General features: G+C 43.3%; 1 protein-coding gene and 2 long non-coding RNA genes across 3 annotated transcripts; all 3 read right to left on the bottom strand.

The window, feature by feature from the left end:
* Positions 1-1,252: 1,252 nt before the first annotated feature.
* Positions 1,253-4,094, bottom strand: LOC129604350 (uncharacterized). Its single transcript, XR_008695148.1, has 3 exons — positions 3,957-4,094; positions 3,505-3,605; positions 1,253-2,978 (listed from the first exon to the last, which is right to left on the bottom strand). It is a non-coding gene; the product is annotated as an uncharacterized LOC129604350 (long non-coding RNA).
* Positions 4,095-7,185: 3,091 nt separating this feature from the next.
* On the bottom strand, positions 7,186-8,175 carry LOC114858726 (trace amine-associated receptor 1-like; the record flags this gene model as incomplete). The annotated part of the gene is made up of 2 exons (XM_029156231.2): positions 7,186-7,993; positions 8,144-8,175. Coding segments are annotated over 2 exons (840 nt in total), but the record flags the coding sequence as incomplete, so codon positions are not given.
* Positions 8,176-13,452: 5,277 nt separating this feature from the next.
* Positions 13,453-15,630, bottom strand: LOC129604385 (uncharacterized). Its single transcript, XR_008695203.1, has 2 exons — positions 15,063-15,630; positions 13,453-14,097 (listed from the first exon to the last, which is right to left on the bottom strand). It is a non-coding gene; the product is annotated as an uncharacterized LOC129604385 (long non-coding RNA).
* Between the last annotated feature and the right edge of the window lie 5,961 nt (positions 15,631-21,591).

Genomic DNA, 21,591 nt, shown 5'->3' with positions numbered 1-21,591 from the left:
AACCAGGTCAACAACCCTTTTTATATTAATCACACATTGTCCATCACAGGATTTATACCTGCCTGGCTTCTCCAGGTTATCAAGTGAAATAAGGAAGCTGTAGAAAATACAAGTAGTCCTAATACACTGTTAATGCTGACAAAAAAACAAACTTGTTAAAAAAACATCAATGATAATTTGTTTGCTTTTTCTTATTAATGATTAGCTGAGAATTGGTTGTTTTGTGTTTCGCATCATTAGAGCTGATGATGAAAACAGTTACTGTAAACTGTAACCATTTAAAATATATGACATAAAGTCATAAAACACTTGATCTATAACTGGAGGCTCATCTGTACTTTAGATACAAATTGTAAACATTGATTCAAATATTATAATATAAAATATCTATATATACTGTACATAAAACATTAATATACATTAAAAACATAAAGAATAAAACCACTTATTTCATTGTCCATACTCTACATGCTTGTGTCCCTACACATACTGTAAAAAAGTTCACATGAGTCAGAGTTTAATCTTTACATGACCTTGGTCAGACGGGACTGACGCTGCAGTACATCAAGCATAACAATGAGTTTCATACATTTTCTGAACCAGGGTAGAAAAAGGCATAAATCACTGGGTTCAGACAAGAGTTGAAGTGTACCAGAAAAATAGTTAAAGAGGTAAGTTGAAGAACAAATTTTAACGTTGCCAAAGAACAGCATGCCATAAGAAGGACAGTAACAGGAACCCAACAACAACCACACAGTCTTGGCTGTTCAACTCTGTCCTTTGAACAGTCACAGTCAGTGAAAGCGGGAGCGCATGAAACAAGCCTGAGACACAACTACCACAAATGTCCTCACATACAGGATGTTGGTGGTGGCTGAAATGGGGATGCTGAAGTTTTCGAAGCAGGTCAACAGTTCCGTTTAATCACACGTCAACAATAATCACACATTCTCTGTCACAGGATTTATACCTGCTTTTCTGCTTCAGTTTATCAAGTAAAATCAGCAAGCTGTAGAAAACAGCGCAAAGAGAAGACAGTTTGGAGAAGACAGGAAGACAAACTACTTGATTTGTAACTGGAAGTGCGTTTGTACTTTACATTGCTGGAAACATTGCTGTAATTGTATAAAATAAAATACTATCATATACAATTAATTAAAATACTATCATATACAATTATACAATTATAATTTAATTAATAATTAAATTATTACAATTAATTGTATCATATACAATTAATGAGAACATTTATTTTATTGACCAGAGTAATAACACAAAACATCAGTCCTTCAGCTAAAAGTCAAATATTTTCATTGAAGTACGTCTGTCTGACAGGACTGAGGCTGTAGTATCTGTAGCATTACAATGAGTTTTACACATTTTCTGAACCAGTTGTAGAAAAATCCATAAATCACAGGGTTTAGGCAGGAGTTAAATGATACCAGAAAAAATATAAAGAAGGTACTTAAAGAACTCATTTTCATGTCAAGGCCAAAGATAGAGATACAATAAGGTGGACAATAACATATGAGGAACACAAACACAGTTACACCCAGAGTCCTGGCTGCTTTCAGCTCTGACCTTTGAACAGTTACAGTCAGTGAACGTTGACGTTTAACAGCTGCAACGTGGGAGCGCATGGAACGAGCCTGAGACACAGCCACCACAAACACCCTCACATACAGGATGATGATGGCTGAGATAGGGAGGATGAAGTTTAGAACCAGGTCAACAACCCTATTTATATTAATCACACATTGTCCATCACAGGACTTATACCTGCCTGGCTGCTTCAGGTTATCGAGTAAAATCAGAAAGCTGTAGAAAAAAGAATAAATCCAACACAGCAGGACACAGAACTTAACAGTCCTCAGAGTGAACTTTGTAGAGTAACGCAGAGGGTCACAGATGGCCACATAACGGTCTACAGATATCAAAACCATGCTCAACACTGATGCAAAAACTCTGACTAAAGTAATAAAATAATACAGAACACACACCAAGTCACCAAGGAGCCAACATGGTTCTATTAGGAGGATCTGAACCGGCATCACAAGGAGACCAACGAGAAAGTCACACACAGCCAGAGAGAGGAGGAGGAGGTTGGTGGGAGTGTGGAGCTGCCTAGAGGGAGAGAACAGCATTACTGTGAATATAACAAAAACTGAAGTTATTATCAACGTTAGATTAATGAAACTGTATTCCAAGATTTAGAGAATGATATTTAAATTAATGTTATTACAGAAACATGTTATCAAAGCTAAGACATAAATCTGTGCCTGAAGTGGGAGATTGAGATGATAACCAGCAGGTTCAGAACCACAGTGACCACAGAAATGCAGGATAGCACAAGGTAAATGAGCATCATCTTCGTATGAGAGAGTTCGTACTTCTGACAAGAAGTGTTGATCAGCAATGGAAAACAAAGTTCAGCCTTGACCAAAGTCTCCATCGTCAGAGAGAGAAGACACTGCTAAATACATGTAGCTACTCTGCCCTTTATTAATTCCCTCTCAACCTTTAGTCTCTGCCTTGGACACTGCTCCTCCTTCTCCTTCAGCTACAGTGCAGGGTAGTCCAGGTGGAGCGCATTGACCATTCGAAAGATAGAAAGTCTGAGGCAGGTTGGCCAATTCATTCATCACCACACTCCTCTCCATGATGATTCTCATTCCGGACAAAAATAGTTCAGTGAAACAGCAATAGTCAAAGCCAACTTTATTTTTAACCAATGCACCAGCACTATGATGCTGGATAAGTTACCGTCACAGTTCGATTTGCAGACCACAAAATGAACGGGTAGGATTCATAGTTATGTTGAAAGCATAGTTTCTGGAGTGCAACAGGTACTGTATAGTCATGGGCAGTTGGTTGGGGAGATGTGAGGATCTTTTTTTTGTCTTCACGTGTTGGAAGACATCGGAAGCAGTGCAGCTGCTGTACAGATGGAGGACGCAGCTGTTTTCCTTGACACCACTCTAGAAGGTATAAAGAATAGCAGATTAAATAAAATGACCAGTATTTCCTATGTATCTCACAACCTTTACAGATCTAAACAATAAATAGAGGTAGATAGATCAGTTTTAATGGTATTTGGAGCAAACACGTTTTCAACTTATTTTATAGTGCTGGTTTGTTAAATCTTAGCATGACATTAATGACCTCCTTTCTGTCAGGTTGCTCAAACTCTGCTCAGAGGGCTTGTGGGACAAGGATGTTTACAAGGTCCTCCATAGAACAACCTGAGTCCAGCAGGACTTTATTGAAGATGGTCTCCATCACATTTTCCACATAATCTGCACCATAACACTAGAGTTACAAATTACCCATCAACAGACTAAAATATTAAAATAAGTTGACCAACTGCATACAGAGTAAATACATAGACAATAGTATAGATCAGATTATGAATATCACACTACTGAAATGTGAAATGCAAAATCTCTGTCAAATAAAACTGCATATTGGCCAACAAATGATTATACTGCTGTTAAATGTACATACCTTTGCTCCTGAGGTGAGCACTCTTCTACTCTTCTACAAGGTAGCCGCGTGTCAGTTTGAGAAGCAACCTCCTCGCGTTTCGGTAGCTGGCATGTGTCAGCCTGTATAAAAAATATGTCACGTTTACAGCTAAAGTAGCTGACTAGATAAGCATCAACACACATGTTAGACTTAGATAGAACTTGCAATAACTCAAATTCACGGGTCTACTTGCGCTACAACATACACACGACAGGCTCGGTAGTAATTAGAAACACAGCTGACTCTCACAACTTACTAGCGCTAGCCGCTAACGCTAGCCGCTACTATCGCGCTAGCAGCTACAATGTGAGCTGAGCGAATATCTCTCTGTCGCTGTAGCTGTTAGATTCAACTGTTATAGCAATTAGCATTCCCTACACAGGAGGGAAGCTACATTATAAACAGAGAAACTTCTGGAGTCAAGCATGTACTTATGTTTGGGGAAGCAGCAAGTGGGCGCTTCTTTAACCTGAGTGACTTCTTCTTCTTTTGTCTTTTAAATGGCGGGTGGCAACCAACTGAAACGTGCATTAGCGCCACCTCCTATGGTAGACTGCGCAGTGAGTGACTTCGTCTTCTGTTGTCTGTGACTGTGACTGGAGGGACTGAAACGAAATTTTTCAGGTACATTTTGGGGTCCAGGTTGGTCTGGGGGGGGGGGGGGGGGGGGGGTTCTGTGATTGGTTAGCGCAAATGCAGACGTATCGAGGCCGCCAAATTTGAAACGATGGTTCTTGAACCGGATTGGATAAACTCTCAAAAATGTGAAATAAGTAGGGGGCGTACTTCTAACACACCAGGAAGGTTTTAACGTGACCCAGGGAGTCAAATAAACGTACCAGAATGTCCAAAAAGTGAATTTTGCATGTGCAGGCACCTTTAATTGGCGACTGACTTCCAGTGAGTTGTTTTACCTGGGTGACATCCTGTTAGCTGTCCCTGTCAATGCCTTAGTGTACGTTACCTATCTGTGTACTGTACCTATCTATCGCGTGCACTCTCCGCGACTGTAATCTATAGACGGAGCGTGGCGTTTAACTTGTGTTTTGTATTGTGTTTTTTGTGAACGATCCGGAGTGTCTTGTCCTTTGCCTCCCGGGGCTGCCAGCGCCTAAGTAAACTGTGGGTGAAGTGAAGTAGATTCAGAGTGGTGCAGGTCTCAGCTGACGGTTGAAAGTGAATGCTGCGAACTAAATAAACAATCGCAATTTCACAGACCAAGCTCCCTGCCCGTGTCTTTGGTATCGATGACATCTTGAGAGATTCTGCAGCAACACTGGGCGTCTGTGTCCTTGTAGACAGTGTTGACCAGCGGGAAGCACCAAGATCCTGCACTGAAATCAAAGCCTGTTAAAGTAGACGTGTTTATTGTGGTCTGATAAACGGTCACACACAGTCATAACAGTAGCGTTACTAGAACAAGCCCACCTTAACTGCAGCTGCATCATAACATAACATGCTACGTTAACGCCTGATAGAAACACCAGTTTAACGTTCGCGCAACTGCATCACCTCCGCAAATCACGAGAGTAACGTCACGCTACATACACATGAATATAAGCCGTCATATCTGTCTGATGATTAAATAGAATTAAAGTCATCAGTCAGTGGACTAGCTTGTTGCTGCTTGTGGAGCTTTCAGGATCTGCTGTGCCATGTCAAAGGACTGAGACAACTTTCTTGTTCAATCAGAGTTAAAAGTTTTTTTACTTGTAAATTTAGCCACGATGTGTGCGTAATTTTAACACCCGAAATAAAGTATAAGCAAGGTATAGACACACTAAGTCTACAAGTACAAATCTGGTTACGCACGCACGCATCTAGTTACGCATGGACAGATCGGTTTACGGACGCACAGATCTAGCTACGCACCCACAAATCTAATGTGACCCTAATTTGACTCCATATAATTTGCACTGTGGGAGGTCTGCCACACCTTTTCAGCACTTTTTATCACTTCAAGACATTTTCTGTAGACCACTCTCCACACTCCTTCTTTGTATGTAGGTTCAGCACATCTTTGTCTGCAGTCTCCATTAATATTGCAACAGACAGTGCTTTTTCCAGTGTCAGACCTTGTCCTGACAATAGCCTCTTCTGCGTATTCTATTCCACATACCAGTCTATTGTAGAGTGTGTCTGAGAGTCCTGCAACAAATCCACAAAACTGAGCAAGTTTGCGTAATTCTGCTATATACTCAGTAATGCTCCCGTCTCTGGTCTGGTTCCTATTGTGAAAACGTGACCTTTCAGCTATCACTATGGGTTTTGGGCTCAAGTGATTTTTTTAGTGTGTTAACAATAGATTGGAATGTCTGCGCTGATGGTTTTGCAGGGGCTAACAACCTGGCAACTTGTACATTTTTGCATACATCAGCCTGAGAAATGTCGGATCTACTTTCTCATCTCTGATACTTTTTCAATATATGCTTCCCAGTCTTAGCACTGTCGAATTCCTCGATTTTGCTGACACAGGATATTTTCCTGCTAGAGGTTGTGCGGTTGCTCACTCACACCTGCCTATGTGTGCACTTGCTGGTCGCAGTTTGTCAATTATGGCTCTCGTCAAGACTTGAATAAACTTTGCTGTTCTATGCAGCTGTCCTTGTCTCCTCTCGCCAGTCAATCTGAGCCGATGTGGTAAAAACTACAACGTGTTACCTGCCCAAAGAGCCCAACAATTTACATATACTCTAAGGGGTTGAAAAACAGCATTCATTTGAATTTGTGTATACCCTCTCAGTTTTTTGAGGTGCAAATTCCCCTCAATTTTCATGGATTGATAAAGAAAGACTTACTGTGTAACAAACAGTAAACATATTTAGACATATTTTAAAATAATATTACTTCAGTAATGCGGGGGGCATGGTGGTGCAGTGGTTAGCACTGTTGCCTTATAGCAAGAAGGGCTTGGACTTCCCGGGGCAGACTGGGTGCCTGTCTGTGTAGAGTTAGTATGTTCTCCCCGTGTATGTGTGGGTTCTCCGGGTTCCTCACACGTTTTTTTGTCTCTGTGTGGCCCTGTAATGGACTGCCAACCTGTTTACAGTCTACCCTGCCTCTCGCCCCCTGCTAGGTGGGATAGACTACAGCCCTCCCAGCTGTCCTCTCTAGCACCAATCGTGACAGTAGTTCCATCAAGAGCGGATAGTTGCTTTATTTGTCACTTCAAGATGTGACATTTACAACATTTCATCATCCGTTAACCTTAAACCTTTACCTTTTATTAGGATTATATTGTGTTAAAGTCTAACATCGTGCTGCTTATTATCATTTTATTAATGCTGAAAGATAAAATAATAACGTTAATGTGTAAATAAAATAGTAGTTTAGTAGTGAAACTATTTAAATACAAGTGTTCCAGACAACTGTGTATTGCTGCTGACAATGAAACACAATGAATGTACAAGTAAGATGCATATGTACTTTTCCTTGATAGTTAGCTGAGAATTGAATGTCTTTCATGGCTCATATCACCAAGGCTTTTTTATGAAAAATTTATGAAAATAATTTACTTGCTATCATGAAAAACTATTGTAGAAAGACAAAAATCTATAAGAAGTGTTTGCTCTCAAATACATGTAGGACACACACACACACACACACACACACACACACACACATTCTTCACCTAAAAATTTGTTGCCCTGATTATAAGCTTTACATGACCTTGGTCAGACGGGACTGAGGCTGCAGTATGTGAAGGGTAACAATGAGTTTCACACATTTTCTGAACCAGGGGTAGAAAAAGGCATAGATCACAGGGTTTAGACAGGAGTTAAAATATACCAGAAAATATACAAAAAGGTTAGTTGAAGGACTAATTTTGATGTCGCCAGAGAGAGACATACCATAAGAAGGACAGTAACACATTAGGAAAACAGCAACAACTACACCCAGAGTCCTGGCTGCTTTCAGCTCTGACCTCTGAACAGTCACAGTCAGTGAACGCTGCAGTTTAACAGCTACAACGTGGGAGCGCATGGAACGAGCCTGAGACACAGCCACCACAAACACCCTCACATACAGGATGATGATGGCTGAGACTGGAAGGACAAAGCTTATAACAAGGTCAACAGCTCCATTTATATTAATGACACATTCTCCATCACAGGACTTATACCTGCCTGGCTGCTTCAGATTATCGAGTAAAGTCATAAAGCTGTAGAAAATAGAACAAATCCAACATAGCAGAACACAAACCTTAACTGTTTGTTGAGTGAATTTTGTAGAGTAATGCAGAGGGTCACAGATGGCCACATAACGGTCAACTGATATCAGAACCATGTTCAGCACTGAGGCGGAAACTGTAATAAAGGGAATAAAATAATACAGAACACAAGCCAGGTCACTAAGGAGCCAACATGGTTCTATTAACAGGATCTGAAACGGCATCACAAGGAGACCAACGAGACAGTCACACACAGCCAGAGAGAGGAGGAGGAGGTTGGTGGGAGTGCGGAGCTGCCTGAAGTGAAAGAACATCATCACTGTGAATACAACAGAGACTGAAATCATTTTAACCATTAAATTGAAAAAAAAACAGTCATTAATAGAACAAAATTAAATGTCTGTTAGTACAGCAACATGTTATCAAAGCTAACACGTGAATCTGTGCCTGAAGTGAGAGATGGAGACGATGACCAGCAGGTTGAGAACCACAGTGAGCAGAGAGATGCAGGACAGCACAGAGTTAACGAGCATCATCTTCATATGAGGGAGTTCATACTTCTGACATGAAGTGTTGATCAGCTGAGAAAAACAAAGTTCAGCATCAACCTGAGTCTCCATCGTCAGAGAGAGAAGTAGACGCTGCTAAACACATGGAGCTACTCTGCCTTTCTTTAATTCACTCTTGACTTTAAGTCTACCTTTGACACTGCCCCTCCTCTTCCCTCAGCTACAGTATGCGGTAGAAAAAAGTCTTCAACATTATCTGATGCCCAAAAGAATTTGCTTTTGGTTTGTTTGTGTCATGGAAAAAACTATAACATAATCACAAGCACAATCAAATGCGGCAAACTGAAAATATTTCTTTGAAACTATCACACATTGACTTTGGGTCATTTCAGGCCGCTCGTGATCACAGTGATAATGTAGTTACTGTATGTTATTCCTAACTGTCATCTGTCAACCCTTCCTACTGACAACAATTAGGGTTGAGGGTGGAAAGATGGCTAATATCCATGGCCATTTTGCCAGCACTTTTCTTCGGCAGTACCGCCAGAGTGGAGCACTCCGTGAAGCAGGCTGTATGACCATTTGACGAGCTACAGCAGCAGCGGGGCTTGAGACAGTGCTGCAGCATGAAAGACAGGACTTAAGAACATAAGACAAAATATCAAATATCAAACTGTATGTGCTGAAGTACTTGCTGTCTTCTAAATAATCTACACCGGGACCTTCAGCCATTGAATATTAGTGCTGTACGCGTATGCGAGGAAGAACAATGGCGGACAGAGCACTGGCGCTCTAGCAGGCTGACTCTGCCTCCCTCTTAGCCCGACTGTTGCTGGGGGAAGGAAACCGATGGCAAAAAGCCTCTGTCCTGTTTCAGAGAAATAAATGATAATTTCTCTGCATAGAAAATATAAAACTAATACTAATATATTACATTTTCCGAGGTCGTTTTGGTCAACCCCCCATTGAAAATTGGGGTTTTAGGGTTGCCTAGATTGCAGAATGAATGATTAATTAAAGCAGAGACAACTCGCGAGAGGAAATAAATGTGGAAAACAGCAGATGAAAACATATACTGTACAGAAAATAAAATCTGGAAGTGGGTTAATCAGTCACCAGTGTACTAGATTCCTGACAGGAGACTGGCAAGCAAAGGCTCACAGCCTAGCTGGCTAACCAGCTGAAGAGATGCACCATAGAAGTTGAAACCAGGAGAATAAACAGGATGTTCTCCACCGAGCGGCCCAAGGTGTACTCACAGTGGCAGGGTAATAACATGAGAGTAAACTCGCCGAGGCTAGGAAGGAGTCATCACATAACCGCAATGCCCATTTGCTGGTGGATTTGAGAGAAGACCACAGCAACCTTCTTGAACACGATCTAGTAACCATCACAATGGCACACATCCAAGAGAGGGTCTCAAGAGCCGGACAGCACCAGGCCCTGACACGATCCATGCCTACTGGTTGAAGAAGCTAACCTCCCTCCATGAGCTCCCAAAGGCCAAAATAAACATGTTACCCATTAACATGGTTAATGGATGTCCTGATTCTGAAGGACATGCAGACGGGAGCAGTCCCATCCAACTGCCGCCCAATAACCTTCCCCTGCACAACATGGAAGTTCCTGTCAGGTATCATAGTGTCATGTCTTTACCTGTTTTACCTGACATAGTCATAGTTACCATTTCCTTTTTATTTTGGTAGTACTTCCGATTCTGTTTATTCCGTTTCAAGTGCAAGCTTTACTTCCGGTCACAGGGTCATCAGCTGTTTGCAATAATCAATCAAGACAGGGTATTTAACAATTAGTACACACCTCAGACCTCCGCCAGATTGTCGCGAGCTAACTCCACTTTCCAGCGTTGTTGTGTTGTGCATTCCCGTTACCGTTCCTGCCTGTTTCTTGACCTCGTCGTAGCCTAGTCCTCTTGTACCTTAGCCGAGCTAATCCTGTTGCCGGCTCTGCCTGCTTCTTGACATTGACTTTTGCCTACTCCTTAAAGGTACCTTGCAACATGAGTCTGTGCCTGTACTGTACCTGTGCTTGGATTCCACTGTGAACAGCTGTGCAACATACCTGCTGGTTTCTGTCACCGTGCATGTGGTTCCGCTTTTTTAAGACTCCTGACACGGCACCTAAGACGAGCAGGCACATGGACCAGTACTGTACATGAGCAGTGCACAGAAAGGAATTGGTAGTAACACCAAGAGAGCAAAACACCAATTACTGGTAGACAAAGCAGTCACCTGAGACTGTAAGACCAGATGTACAGTACCAATCTATGCACTGCCTGGATTGGCTAAAAGAAAGCCAATGATCCATGCCTCACACATGGATTATGGAATGCTTGTAAATATTTCCCCAAATCCAGCCCCCTGAGACTGTATGGTAAGCAGAAGGAAACGATCAGGACCCCAGGTGTAGGCTGTGCAAAGATGCCTCTGAAACAATTCAGCACATAACAGCAGAATGCAAGATGCTAGTAGGCAGGGCATACATGAAACGTCACCAAGTGGCCGTACAGAAACATCTGTCCAGAGTAAATGCTGGAAGTCCCAAAGTCAAAATGTGACACACATGGTGGTTGAGAATGACAGAGCTAAGATCCTGTTGGACTTCCAGATACAGACTGACAAACTGGTAGTGGCCAACCAGCTCAACATAGTAGTTGTAGACAAACAAGAGAACCAGGCTCTAGTGATAGATGTAGCAATCCCAGGTGATAGCAACATCAGGAACAAGGAGCATGAAAAGATCGAGAAGTACCAAGGGCTGAAAGAAGAGATAGAGAAGATGTGGAGGGTGAGGGTGCCACAGATCTGTTGTTTGAACCTCGCCTGGCCTCTGACCATCCTTGTCTGCTCGCTGCCTGTACTGTTGCTACTGCTGCCTGTGTACTGACCTTCACCTGTCTGACCTCCTCCTTAAACTTCTGGTCTTGTCTGCGCTGTGCTTTTGGGTCTAACCTCGTGCCTGCTTTGACCGACGACACAAGTGGTACCCGTGGTGGACACTAGGGGCTGTAACTCCCAAACTGGGAGAATGGCTCCAGTAGATTCCAGGAACAACAACTGAGTTCTCTGTCCAGAAGAGTGCAGTCCTAGAAACAGCTAAGATACTGCACATGACCCTCAACCTCCCCGGTCTTTGGTAGAGGACCCAAGCTTGAAGGACCTTTTTTTTAAAAATCTATTTATCAGGAAACATCGCTACTTCTAAGGCCATGCCTTCTCCAGTTCTTCTCTGAGCCCTTGGTATTTCTCTAGTTTCTCATGTTCCTTTTTCTGTGGGACTTCTATCTGGAAGTCTCATAGGATCTTGGCTCGCTCATTCTCTACCACCTTGGGAGGTGTTTCCCACTTTGACCTTGGGGTTTCCAGTCCATACTTCGTGCAGATGTTCCTGTATACTATGCCAGCCACTTGGTTAAGCATACATGGTCATACCATGCATCTTACACCCTGCAGTTATGTGCTGGACCGTCTCAGGGGCCTCTTTGCACAGTCTACACCTTGGGTCTTGTCTGGTGTGGTAGATCTGGGCCTCTATGGCTCTGCTGCTCAGGGCCTGCTCCTGTGCGGCCAGGATGAGTGCCTCTGTGCTGTCCTTCAGCCCGTCCCTTTCAAGCCATTGGTAGGATTTGTTGAGATCAGCCACTTCAGTTATGTTCCGGTGGTACATCCCGTGTAAGGGCTTGTCCTCTCATGATGGTCCCTCTTCCAGCATCTCATCCTCTGTTCTCCACTGCCTGAGACATTCACTCAGCGTCATCTGTCGGGGCCTTATCCTTGATGTACTTATGGATCTTGGATGTTTCATCTTCGATAGTGGCTCTCATGCTCACTCGTCCTTGGCCTTCTTCCTTGCGGCTAGCGTACAGTCTCAGGGTGCTGGATTTGGGGTGGAACCCTCCATGCATGGTGAGGAGCTTTCGTGTCTTAAAGGAGTCATATCATGCTTTTCATTCTAAAAAATATTAGACTTTAATGTCTCAGTAAGGTCTCTGTAAATTTTCATCCCATAAAACCCTTTAGATCGTCCACACTGCCCCTGTCAATGTGTGGTTTTCACTCTCCATCAGCAAACGCTGTGTTTTCTGGGCGTGTCGCAAGCGAAGCTGCTCACCACACCTCTGTGCGGAAGCGCATACCTTTTTTGTTGTTTTTTTTTTTTTAAATTGGCTCCATGGATACGAGCCACCGCACGGTTACGATACAATAGGTGGCAGTAGTGCGACATTGAGAATACAATCCACCGCCATCCTCCACAGAAGAAGAAGACCCACTACAGAACTGCACGACGTTAGCCAGCCAGCTAGTTCGTAGCGTAGTAGAACCATACGTCTACGATCCCGAATCTGACCCTGAAGCTGAAGAGGAGGCTGTTGAAGTCACCACATTTCGGCTGATGCAAGATGTGTCTCATTGGTAATGTCGCATTTACTTCAATTTAATTGATTTATGCAAAGCGACTAGCGGTTGCTAATGCGTATGCTAAATGGCGTGTGCAGCTTCAATATTCACAACACGACTTACCTGGAAAACTCTCGTTAATAGAAAACACTACTTTAGCTTACATTATACAAATAAATAAGTTTGAGAGCATAGCTGAAATAATATAAATACATTTTACATTTACACATTTCACTGTTTTGTCTTACTTGTGCTGCTGCTCTGACATAATTTTTATTTAAAAATGTGCATTAATATTTAGAGCAATCACTGCATGACCTACCTGGGAACAAAAAGCATTGGTTCAAATTATATATTGACCTAACGTATTTTTACTGCTTTTAATTATGTTTTTTGTCATTCTTGTTCAATCTGACAGTAATATGTCTCTGTATCTGAAGTTGTTACAGGTGTCTAGTCTACAGAGGCTAGTGAGCTGGTGCTGAGGATTCCTAGGGTGAAGAATCTGAGTTGCCATCTCTTCATGCTTTGGTTGTAGATAAAGGCAGAGTTTCCTGATGGATAAAACACTAAAACACTCATTGTATGATGGATGTAAACCACCTGTAGAATAACTCCTTTACCATTTGAGTAAAAATGTGTTTTTTGTGAGTGCAATACTACTACAATTAAGAATTTCTTTTTAATTTATATATAATTTATATGCATTTTATTGATGGCCGCTTCAACTTTATAGCTTACCATATTAGAAAGAGAAAAACATGTAATTTCAGTACTATGATTTCCTAAATAAAAGTGTTTTCCCTTCAGAAACAGAGTTCAGTGAAATACATAATAGTTAAAGCCAACTTTATTGTAAACCAAAAAAATACACCACTACTCCAAAGCTAGAACAAACTGTTACCTTCACACTCCAATGTGCAATGTATAGGTTACTGAGTTAATTAAGAAGTCTGGGGGTTTGAGGACGAAGGAGAAGCTTTTGCAGGGCCTTGCAGACGAAATGCATGAAAGTAGGGTAAACAGGGAGATGTGGTGATCCTTGTTCTCATCACTATTTGGAAGACTGAGCGGAAGCAGTCCTCTACCAGATGGAAGCTGTGGCTGTCCTCACCATCGCCTCATCAAAACAAAAAAGTACTGCAATCAGAATTGTAGATTAGTGAAATGTTAATTATTATGTAGGTCAAAACCTTCTCTAATGTAAGAACACACAATACCAGAAAAAAAATTAAACCAAACAAGAGGACAGGCCTGTCTGTGCTAAAACAACAGATAAACAGTTGTTACAATTCAAATATAAAATCTAAACAGTATATACCAATTAAAATCTTCTATTACCTATCTTACTGTTGGTACATACAAACTTACATACCTTCACTCCTGAGCTGGGCAGCAGATGTCTGTGTACCAACAGTCTGCAGTGATTTTTCTGTTTGACAGCCTCCTTGCATGTGGGCAACTGGGATGTGGCTCCCTACAGTATAGAAAAGACTGTGACATTTACTGTAAATTGTATTGGTCCTACAAATATAATGGCTATGGTACAAGCTATCGGTAACTGACCAGATAAGCAGCAGGTATTGTAGAGATGTGACTAATTAGCAACTAAGCTTGAAACACAACACAGTAATCATTCCAACTAATCAAGTTAGAATTTGATAGAACAATGACATAACCCCAAATCACAAGTTGATTTAGGCTGTGACACAGGACGGGTTAATAACAAACACAACCGCGTTCTTCTGCAGGTTCTTTTTGTAGCGATCGACCAGCTGTAGCTCTAAAGTGCAAAGGCCTAAAGGCATGCTAACGGCTAACGCAACACACAAACAGGAGCGGCAGCACGTCAACAGGACAAAAGCTCGATCCACCGCTTCCTGCCTGTCGCCGATCGAAGGCCCATCGCTATTAGCTGTTCCCCACACAGGTGTGTGGTTGCACCAACTCAGAGTAGCACATTTGAAAGGGACAAAGGCTCGGTTGACTCACTGTAGCCGTTAGCGACGCTAGCGATTAGCTTGTCTCACGTGTGGGTTACTGCATTTTAAACAGACCCAACTAACATATTTAGATATCACAAGTATCAAGCACAAACTTACTACAGCGAGCTAGATCCACCGCTTCCTGCCTGTCGCCGCTGGAAGGGCGATAAAGATCAGCTGTTCCCCGCAGGTGTATGTGATTACAGAAAAAGGACAGACGCTAGACCCACCGCTCCCTGCCTGTAGCCGCTCGATGCCGTTACGATAATCATTAGCTTTTCTCCACACAGGTGTGTGGCTGCAGGAGCCCACATGAGCACATTTGAAGGGGACAAAGGCTCGACTGGCTGTAGCCGTTAGCATAGCTAGCTAGTAACTTGACTCACACATAGGTTACTACATTTTAAACGGACAAACTAACATTTTAAAACATTATAAATATCAAGCATGTACTTACTTCAGTGAGTGGATGACGGACTTTAGGAATAGGTCCTTTTTTTCCAACAGGAGCCGTGAAACAAATCCAGCATTGTACGCACCCTCGTTTGAAATGCACATAAGTATAAATGCTGAGGCAGTGTTTCTGGCACCGGTCCGTTAAAAATAAAAGTGACCCACAAATCCTCACTTGTTGATCCCTTGGTAAAGTGAATAGACTTTGGTGTTGGTTAGAACACCCAAGAACCGAACTATTTCTATGGGAGGACTTGGGCGCTGCCGTGCTGGTCTGTTCACGGTGAGTGAGAGGGGGGAAATGGCGGAAGTCCAGTTTTGGTTCAGGATCATTGTGGGGGTGGTGGTTCAGGATTTGCAAGGAGAACTTTCAACCAGTATGACGAAACCTGGGGAACGGCCTCAGAGTAGGTCGTGGCTGTTTTCATTGGATGAGAAAATTTACGTTTTCAAAATGTGAAAAAAGCAGGAAATGCATTTCTACCGTGCTCAGTGTGTGTATATGTGACCCATAGAGTCATAGGGACGCTCCAAAATGTCTAAAAAGTGGATTTTGCATGATATGGGCCCTTTAACAGCTGTGGTCTGTATCTCTTCCTTTGGCCACCTTATTATTCCCGCAGGGTATCTGATCACTGGGAGGGCATAGCTGTTTATTGCCCGGGATTTGTTCTTGCCATTGAGCTGGCTTCTTAGGACTTGCCTTACTCGTTGGAGGTATTTGGCTGTTGCCGCATTCCTTGTTGCCTGTTCAAGGTTGCCGTTCGCCTGTGGTATACCAAGGTACTTGTAATTGTCCTCAATGTCTGCTATTGTTCCTTCTGGGAGTGAGACCCCTTCTGTTTTGATTACCTTGCCTCTCTTTATCACCATCTTCACACATTTCTCGAGCCTGAGTGACATCCCAATGTCCGAGCTGTAGATCCTGGTGCTTTGGATCAGCGAGTCGATGCCTCGCTTACTCTTGAAGTACAGCTTGATGTTATCCATTTAGAGGAGGTGACTTATGGTGGCCCCGTTCCAGAGTCGGTATCCATCGCCAGTCTTGTTTATTATTTGGCTGAGGGGGTTCAGACCTATGCAGAACAGCAGTGGGGACAGTGCATCTACTTGGTATATGCCACATTTGATGGATACTTGGGCAAGTGGCTTCCCATTGGCTTCAAGGGTGGTTCTCCACAACCTCATCGAGTTTGCAATGAAGGCCCTTAGAGTTCTGTTGATGTTGTACAGCTCCAAGCATTCAGTGATCCATGTGTGTGGCATTGAGTCATAGGCTTTCTTGTAGTGGATCCAGGCTGTGCACAGGTTGGTGTGTCGCACTCTGCAGTCTTGGGCGACTGTTCTGTCAACCAGGAGTTGGTGTTTGGCTCCCTTGTATCCTTACCAATGCCGTTCTGTGCTTCGCTCATGTATTGACCCATGTGCCCACTTATCTTAGCTGCGATGATGCCTGACATGAGCTGTCCCTGTTTCTGTGTTATAGCCAATCTTATCTCTCAGGTCAGTCGCTTTCAGGTAAGTCGCTGCCTCACTCAGCGTGTCTGTGCTCATTGGGGCTTTGTACCCAATTTCCAGTTGAGGAGATGGTGAAATCTCTCCTCTGACCTGGCGTCCTGGCTCCCCCTTGCCGTAGTATTTGTATTGTATCTCGTCAATCTCAAGTTGTGATAGCAGTTGCTATTTGTGGATGTTGGAACACTGAGCTACTAGTTGCTTCGCCGTCAGCCTTGAATGTGGGTTTCTCCGTTCCCATTCACCGCACATTCTTTGCATGTAACCCCTCTGACTAGGTTTACTTGAGTAGTAGCATTCCAACAGAGCCTTGTTCTCGCATCTCAGCCATTTCTTTCTTGTTCCAGTAGCCCACTTCTCGCCAAAGTGCTCTGGTTCCCCAACACCTGACGCAGACCTTGTTAGACCGGGCGACATCTGAGCCGGTATCTCATGTGGTTCATTGTCTCTCATGATATGAGGTAGGCGGTAGCTTCAAGGATCTTGCCCAAGGACCCACACTGGATGCTTATTCGCCCTAACAGGGATTCGAACCGGGAACCCCCCGCATGCAAGTCCTGCGCCTTTGCCGATTATAACTATATAACTATATATATATATATATATATATATATATATATATATATATATATATATATATATATATATATATATATATATATATATATATAATGGGCACATGGGTCAATACATGAGCGAAGCACAGAAGGGCATTAGTAAGGATACCAGAGGAGCCAAACACCAACTCCTGGTAGACAGAAAAGTCGCCCAAGACTGCAGAAAGCGACACACCAACCTGTGCACAGCCTGGATCGACTACAAGAAAGCCTATGACTCAATGCCACACACATGGATCACTGAATGCTTGGAGCTGTACAACATCAACAGAACTCTAAGGGCCTTCATTGCAAACTCGATGAGGTTGTGGAAAACCACCCTTGAAGCCAATGGGAAGCCACTTGCCCAAGTATCCATCAAATGTGGCATATACCAAGGAGATGCACTGTCCCCACTGCTGTTCTGCATAGGTCTGAACCCCCTCAGCCAAATAATAAACAAGACTGGCTATGGATACCGACTCCGGAACGGAGCCACCATAAGTCACCTCCTCTACATGGATGACATCAAGCTGTACGCCAAGAGCGAGACATCGACTCACTGATCCACACCACCAGGATCTACAGCTCGGACATCGGGATGTCATTCGGGCTCGAGAAATGTGGGAGGATGGTGATAAAGAGAGGCAAGGTAATCCACACAGAAGGGGTCTCACTCCCAGAAGGAACAATAGCAGACATTGAGAACAGTTACAAGTACCTTGGGATACCACAGGCAAACGGCAACCTTGAACAGGCAACAAGGAATGCGGCAACAGCCAAATACCTCCAACGAGTAAGGCAAGTCCTAAGAAGCCAGCTCAATGGCAAGAACAAATCCCAGGCAATAAACAGCTACGCCCTGCCAGTGATCAGATACCCTGCGGGAATAATAAGATGGCCAAAGGAAGAGATACAGACCACAGATGTTAAGACACGAAAGCTCCTCACCATGCATGGAGGGTTCCACCCCAAATCCAGCACCCTGAGACTGTACGCTAGCCGCAAGGAATGAGGCCGAGGACTAGTGAGCATGAGAGCCACTATCCGGGATGAAACATCCAAGATCCATAAGTACATCAAGGATAAGGCCCCGACAGATAACGTGCTGAGTGAATGTCTCAGGCAGTGGAGAACAGAGGATGAGATGCTGGAAGAGGGACCATCATGGGAGGACAAGCCCTTACATGGGATGTACCACCGGAACATAACTGAAGTGGCTGATCTCAACAAATCCTACCAATGGCTTGAAAGGGCTGGGCTGAAGGACAGCACAGAGGCACTCATCCTGGCTGCACAGGAGCAGGCCCTGAGCACCAGAGCCATAGAGGCCCAGATCTACCACACCAGACAAGACCCAAGGTGTAGACTGTGCAAAGAGGCCCCTGAGACGGTCCAGCACATAACTGCAGGGTGTAAGATGCTGGCAGGCAAAGCATACATGGAACGCCATAACCAAGTGGCTGGCATAGTATACAGGAACATCTGTGCAGAGTATGGACTGGAAACCCCAAGGTCAAAGTGGGAAACACCTCCCAAGGTGGTAGAGAACGAGCGAGCCAAGATCCTGTGGGACTTCCAGATACAGACAGACAGAATGGTAATGGCGAACCAACCAGACATTGTGGTGGTGGACAAAGAGCAGAGGAAAGCCGTAGTGGTGGATGTGGCAATACCAAGCGATGGCAACATCAGGAAAAAGGAACATGAGAAACTAGAGAAATACCAAGGGCTCAGAGAAGAACTGGAGAAGGCTTGGAAGGTGAAGGCCACAGTGGTGCCTGTGGTGATTTGAGCACTGGGGGCAGTGACCCCCAAACTGGAGGAGTGGCTACAACAGATCCCTGGAATAACATCCGACATCTCAGTCCAGAAAAGTGCAGTCCTAGGAACAGCAAGGATACTGCGAAGAACCCTCAAGCTTCCTGGCCTCTGGTAGAGGACCCGAGCTTGGAAAGTGGATGAGACCACCCGCGTGGGGTGAGAAGGGAGTTTTTTTATATATATATATATATATATATATATATATATATATATATATATATATATATATATATATATATATATATATAGTTACTGTTTAGATGCACAGGTACTTATACCCAGGACACACCACTTACCAGACTATATTAATTTCTGTGTGGACTCCCTTGTACTTTTTCGCTGCTTACCTGACAACAAGCTATGGGTTACTCGTGACATCAAAGCCACCCTGAATGAAAAGAAGAAAGCATTCTGGTCAGGGGACAGGGAGGCAGCTAGGAGTGTCCAGAGACAGCTGTCATTCAAAATCGGAGAGGGGAAGGAGGCTTACAGGAGGAAACTGGAACACAGACTTCAGAACAATAAGACCAGGGAAGTGTGGAGGGGCATGAGGACCATCACTGGCTACAAGTCCAGCAGCCAGGTGACTGAGGACAGGGCCAACAAACTCTATAAAAGCTTTAACAGATTCCAGGTTGGGTCTCTTAACCCCCAGCTGCTCATGATAGGCCCCGCTTCACATCATCCACAGGGCTCAACCTCACAAATAATCACAGCGGATCAGGTGAGAAAGGAGCTAAACAATTTTCATCAAAAAACGCTGCAGGACCTAATAGAAACTCTGTGCTCCTCAGCAATGTGGTGGGTGGAAAAAGTCATGGATCTATCCAGTGATTAAATGCCATGTCCCAGAATCCTCAATGACTACAGTACAGACCCCTGGCTCTGACCTCTCACATCATAAAGGCTTTTGAAAGGCTAATCTTGGAGTCTCTGCATTCTCTGGTTAATCCCTATGTTGACCCCCTCCAGTTTGCAAATCAGACCCAAGTAGGAGTGGATGATGCCATCATACATCTGCTCCATCACACCTACAACCGCCTGGACGAGCCTGGCGCCTTCTTCTATTTCTCCAGTGCATTTAACACACTTCGATCTGCGCTGTTGGGAGAGAAATTGAAGGACAGGCAGGTGGACCCCCCCCCCTTTCTCCTGGATCATGGACTACCTCACTGTCAGGAAACAAGGTAATGGACTGCATGCAGATACTGTTTCATGGAGGTTTAATGCAGGCTCTTGGTCAGACACACAGATTTCGGTACACAGAGTGGCATGGAAGTAGGCAACGGTATGGACAGGGATCACGCAATGGCAGTCAGTCTCCAGGCAAATTTCAATCCACAAGGCAGAGTCTAAAACAGTACAGACAGGGAGCAAGCAAGGCACGGTCAAAAACAAGATCCAGGGTCGGTACACAGAGGACTTACTTGGGTGAATGCTGGAGAGTAGACACAAGGACATGAGCTAACAACTTGGCAACGGACTGAAGGTGAGTACTGGTCCATATACAGAGTGTAATGACTAATTGAAAGTGGGCGGTGAATCATGACTGAGAGAAATAAAGCAGGAACTAGGATAAAAGAACAAAACCCAGAAATAGTGCAAAATAAAACAGAAAATAGCAAAATAATAGTGGTAGTAACAAAATGCTGAGACGTGACACTTACTGTACCAACTGCCCCCAGTACTATGTGTACTGTGTACCCAGTATTACTATGTGTCTGACACTGTGGTCTGCAGCACAGGTGCTCCCCAGTCTCCTTTCCTCTTCACCCTGTACACCTCAGACTTCAGGTACTGTACAATTCAGTACTGCACAGCTCCTGTGCATGGCAGCTGCTGGCATAGGTGTGAATGTGAGAGTGCATGGGTGAATAAGAAGTTAGTGTAAAGTGTTTTGGATCCTGGAAAAGGTGTATAATGTAAATGTGCTATATAAATGTGGACCATTTACCATTTACTCCGTTCTGTTCAATCAACGCTAAATGTTATATACAGTAACACGTTCTTGTGGAAAAAAAGTGTTTCCTATGTGCATTTCATTCATTCTTTTTATTTTAATAATTAATTTCTCTACATAAACAGACTGGAATTTGCAGATTAGTTGGATAGATATCTGTTTATTGCATTTGCTTTACAATTACCAACCTACAACCTATTAGACTGTATGATAGAGGCCTGTTGCTGTTTCTATGTTTCTGTGCGTCAGTGATAATGTGACTTGATATTTTCTCCACCCCACGCTAATATTCTTATTGTTATAAAATGTTTAAATCAAGACAAACTGTTGCACACTAATGACTTTAGACATTGAAAATAATATGTTATTTTCTGTAACCTTTAATTTGTTAAATTCCTTTGGGAGCAACATTGATGTAACTTTGTGTAAAGTGAGAACTAATCCTTTTAGTCACAGTTTGTCTACAACAAAAGGAAAAACTAATCTTTTTACATTCAAAACCTTCCATTACAAGTAGAGACCCTTCTGCAGAAAGTTAAGTATTTTGAATGAAGTTTTGAGCTACTTAAATACTTACACCAAAGATATACAGTAAACTAAACTACTCAGACACCATTTGTTTGCTCTACAGCTTCTTT

The sequence above is a fragment of the Betta splendens genome, chromosome 7 (genome assembly GCF_900634795.4).
Source record: "Betta splendens chromosome 7, fBetSpl5.4, whole genome shotgun sequence".
NCBI classification, from domain to species: Eukaryota; Metazoa; Chordata; class Actinopteri; order Anabantiformes; family Osphronemidae; genus Betta; species Betta splendens.
This window is presented reverse-complemented; position numbering and strand designations above follow the sequence as displayed.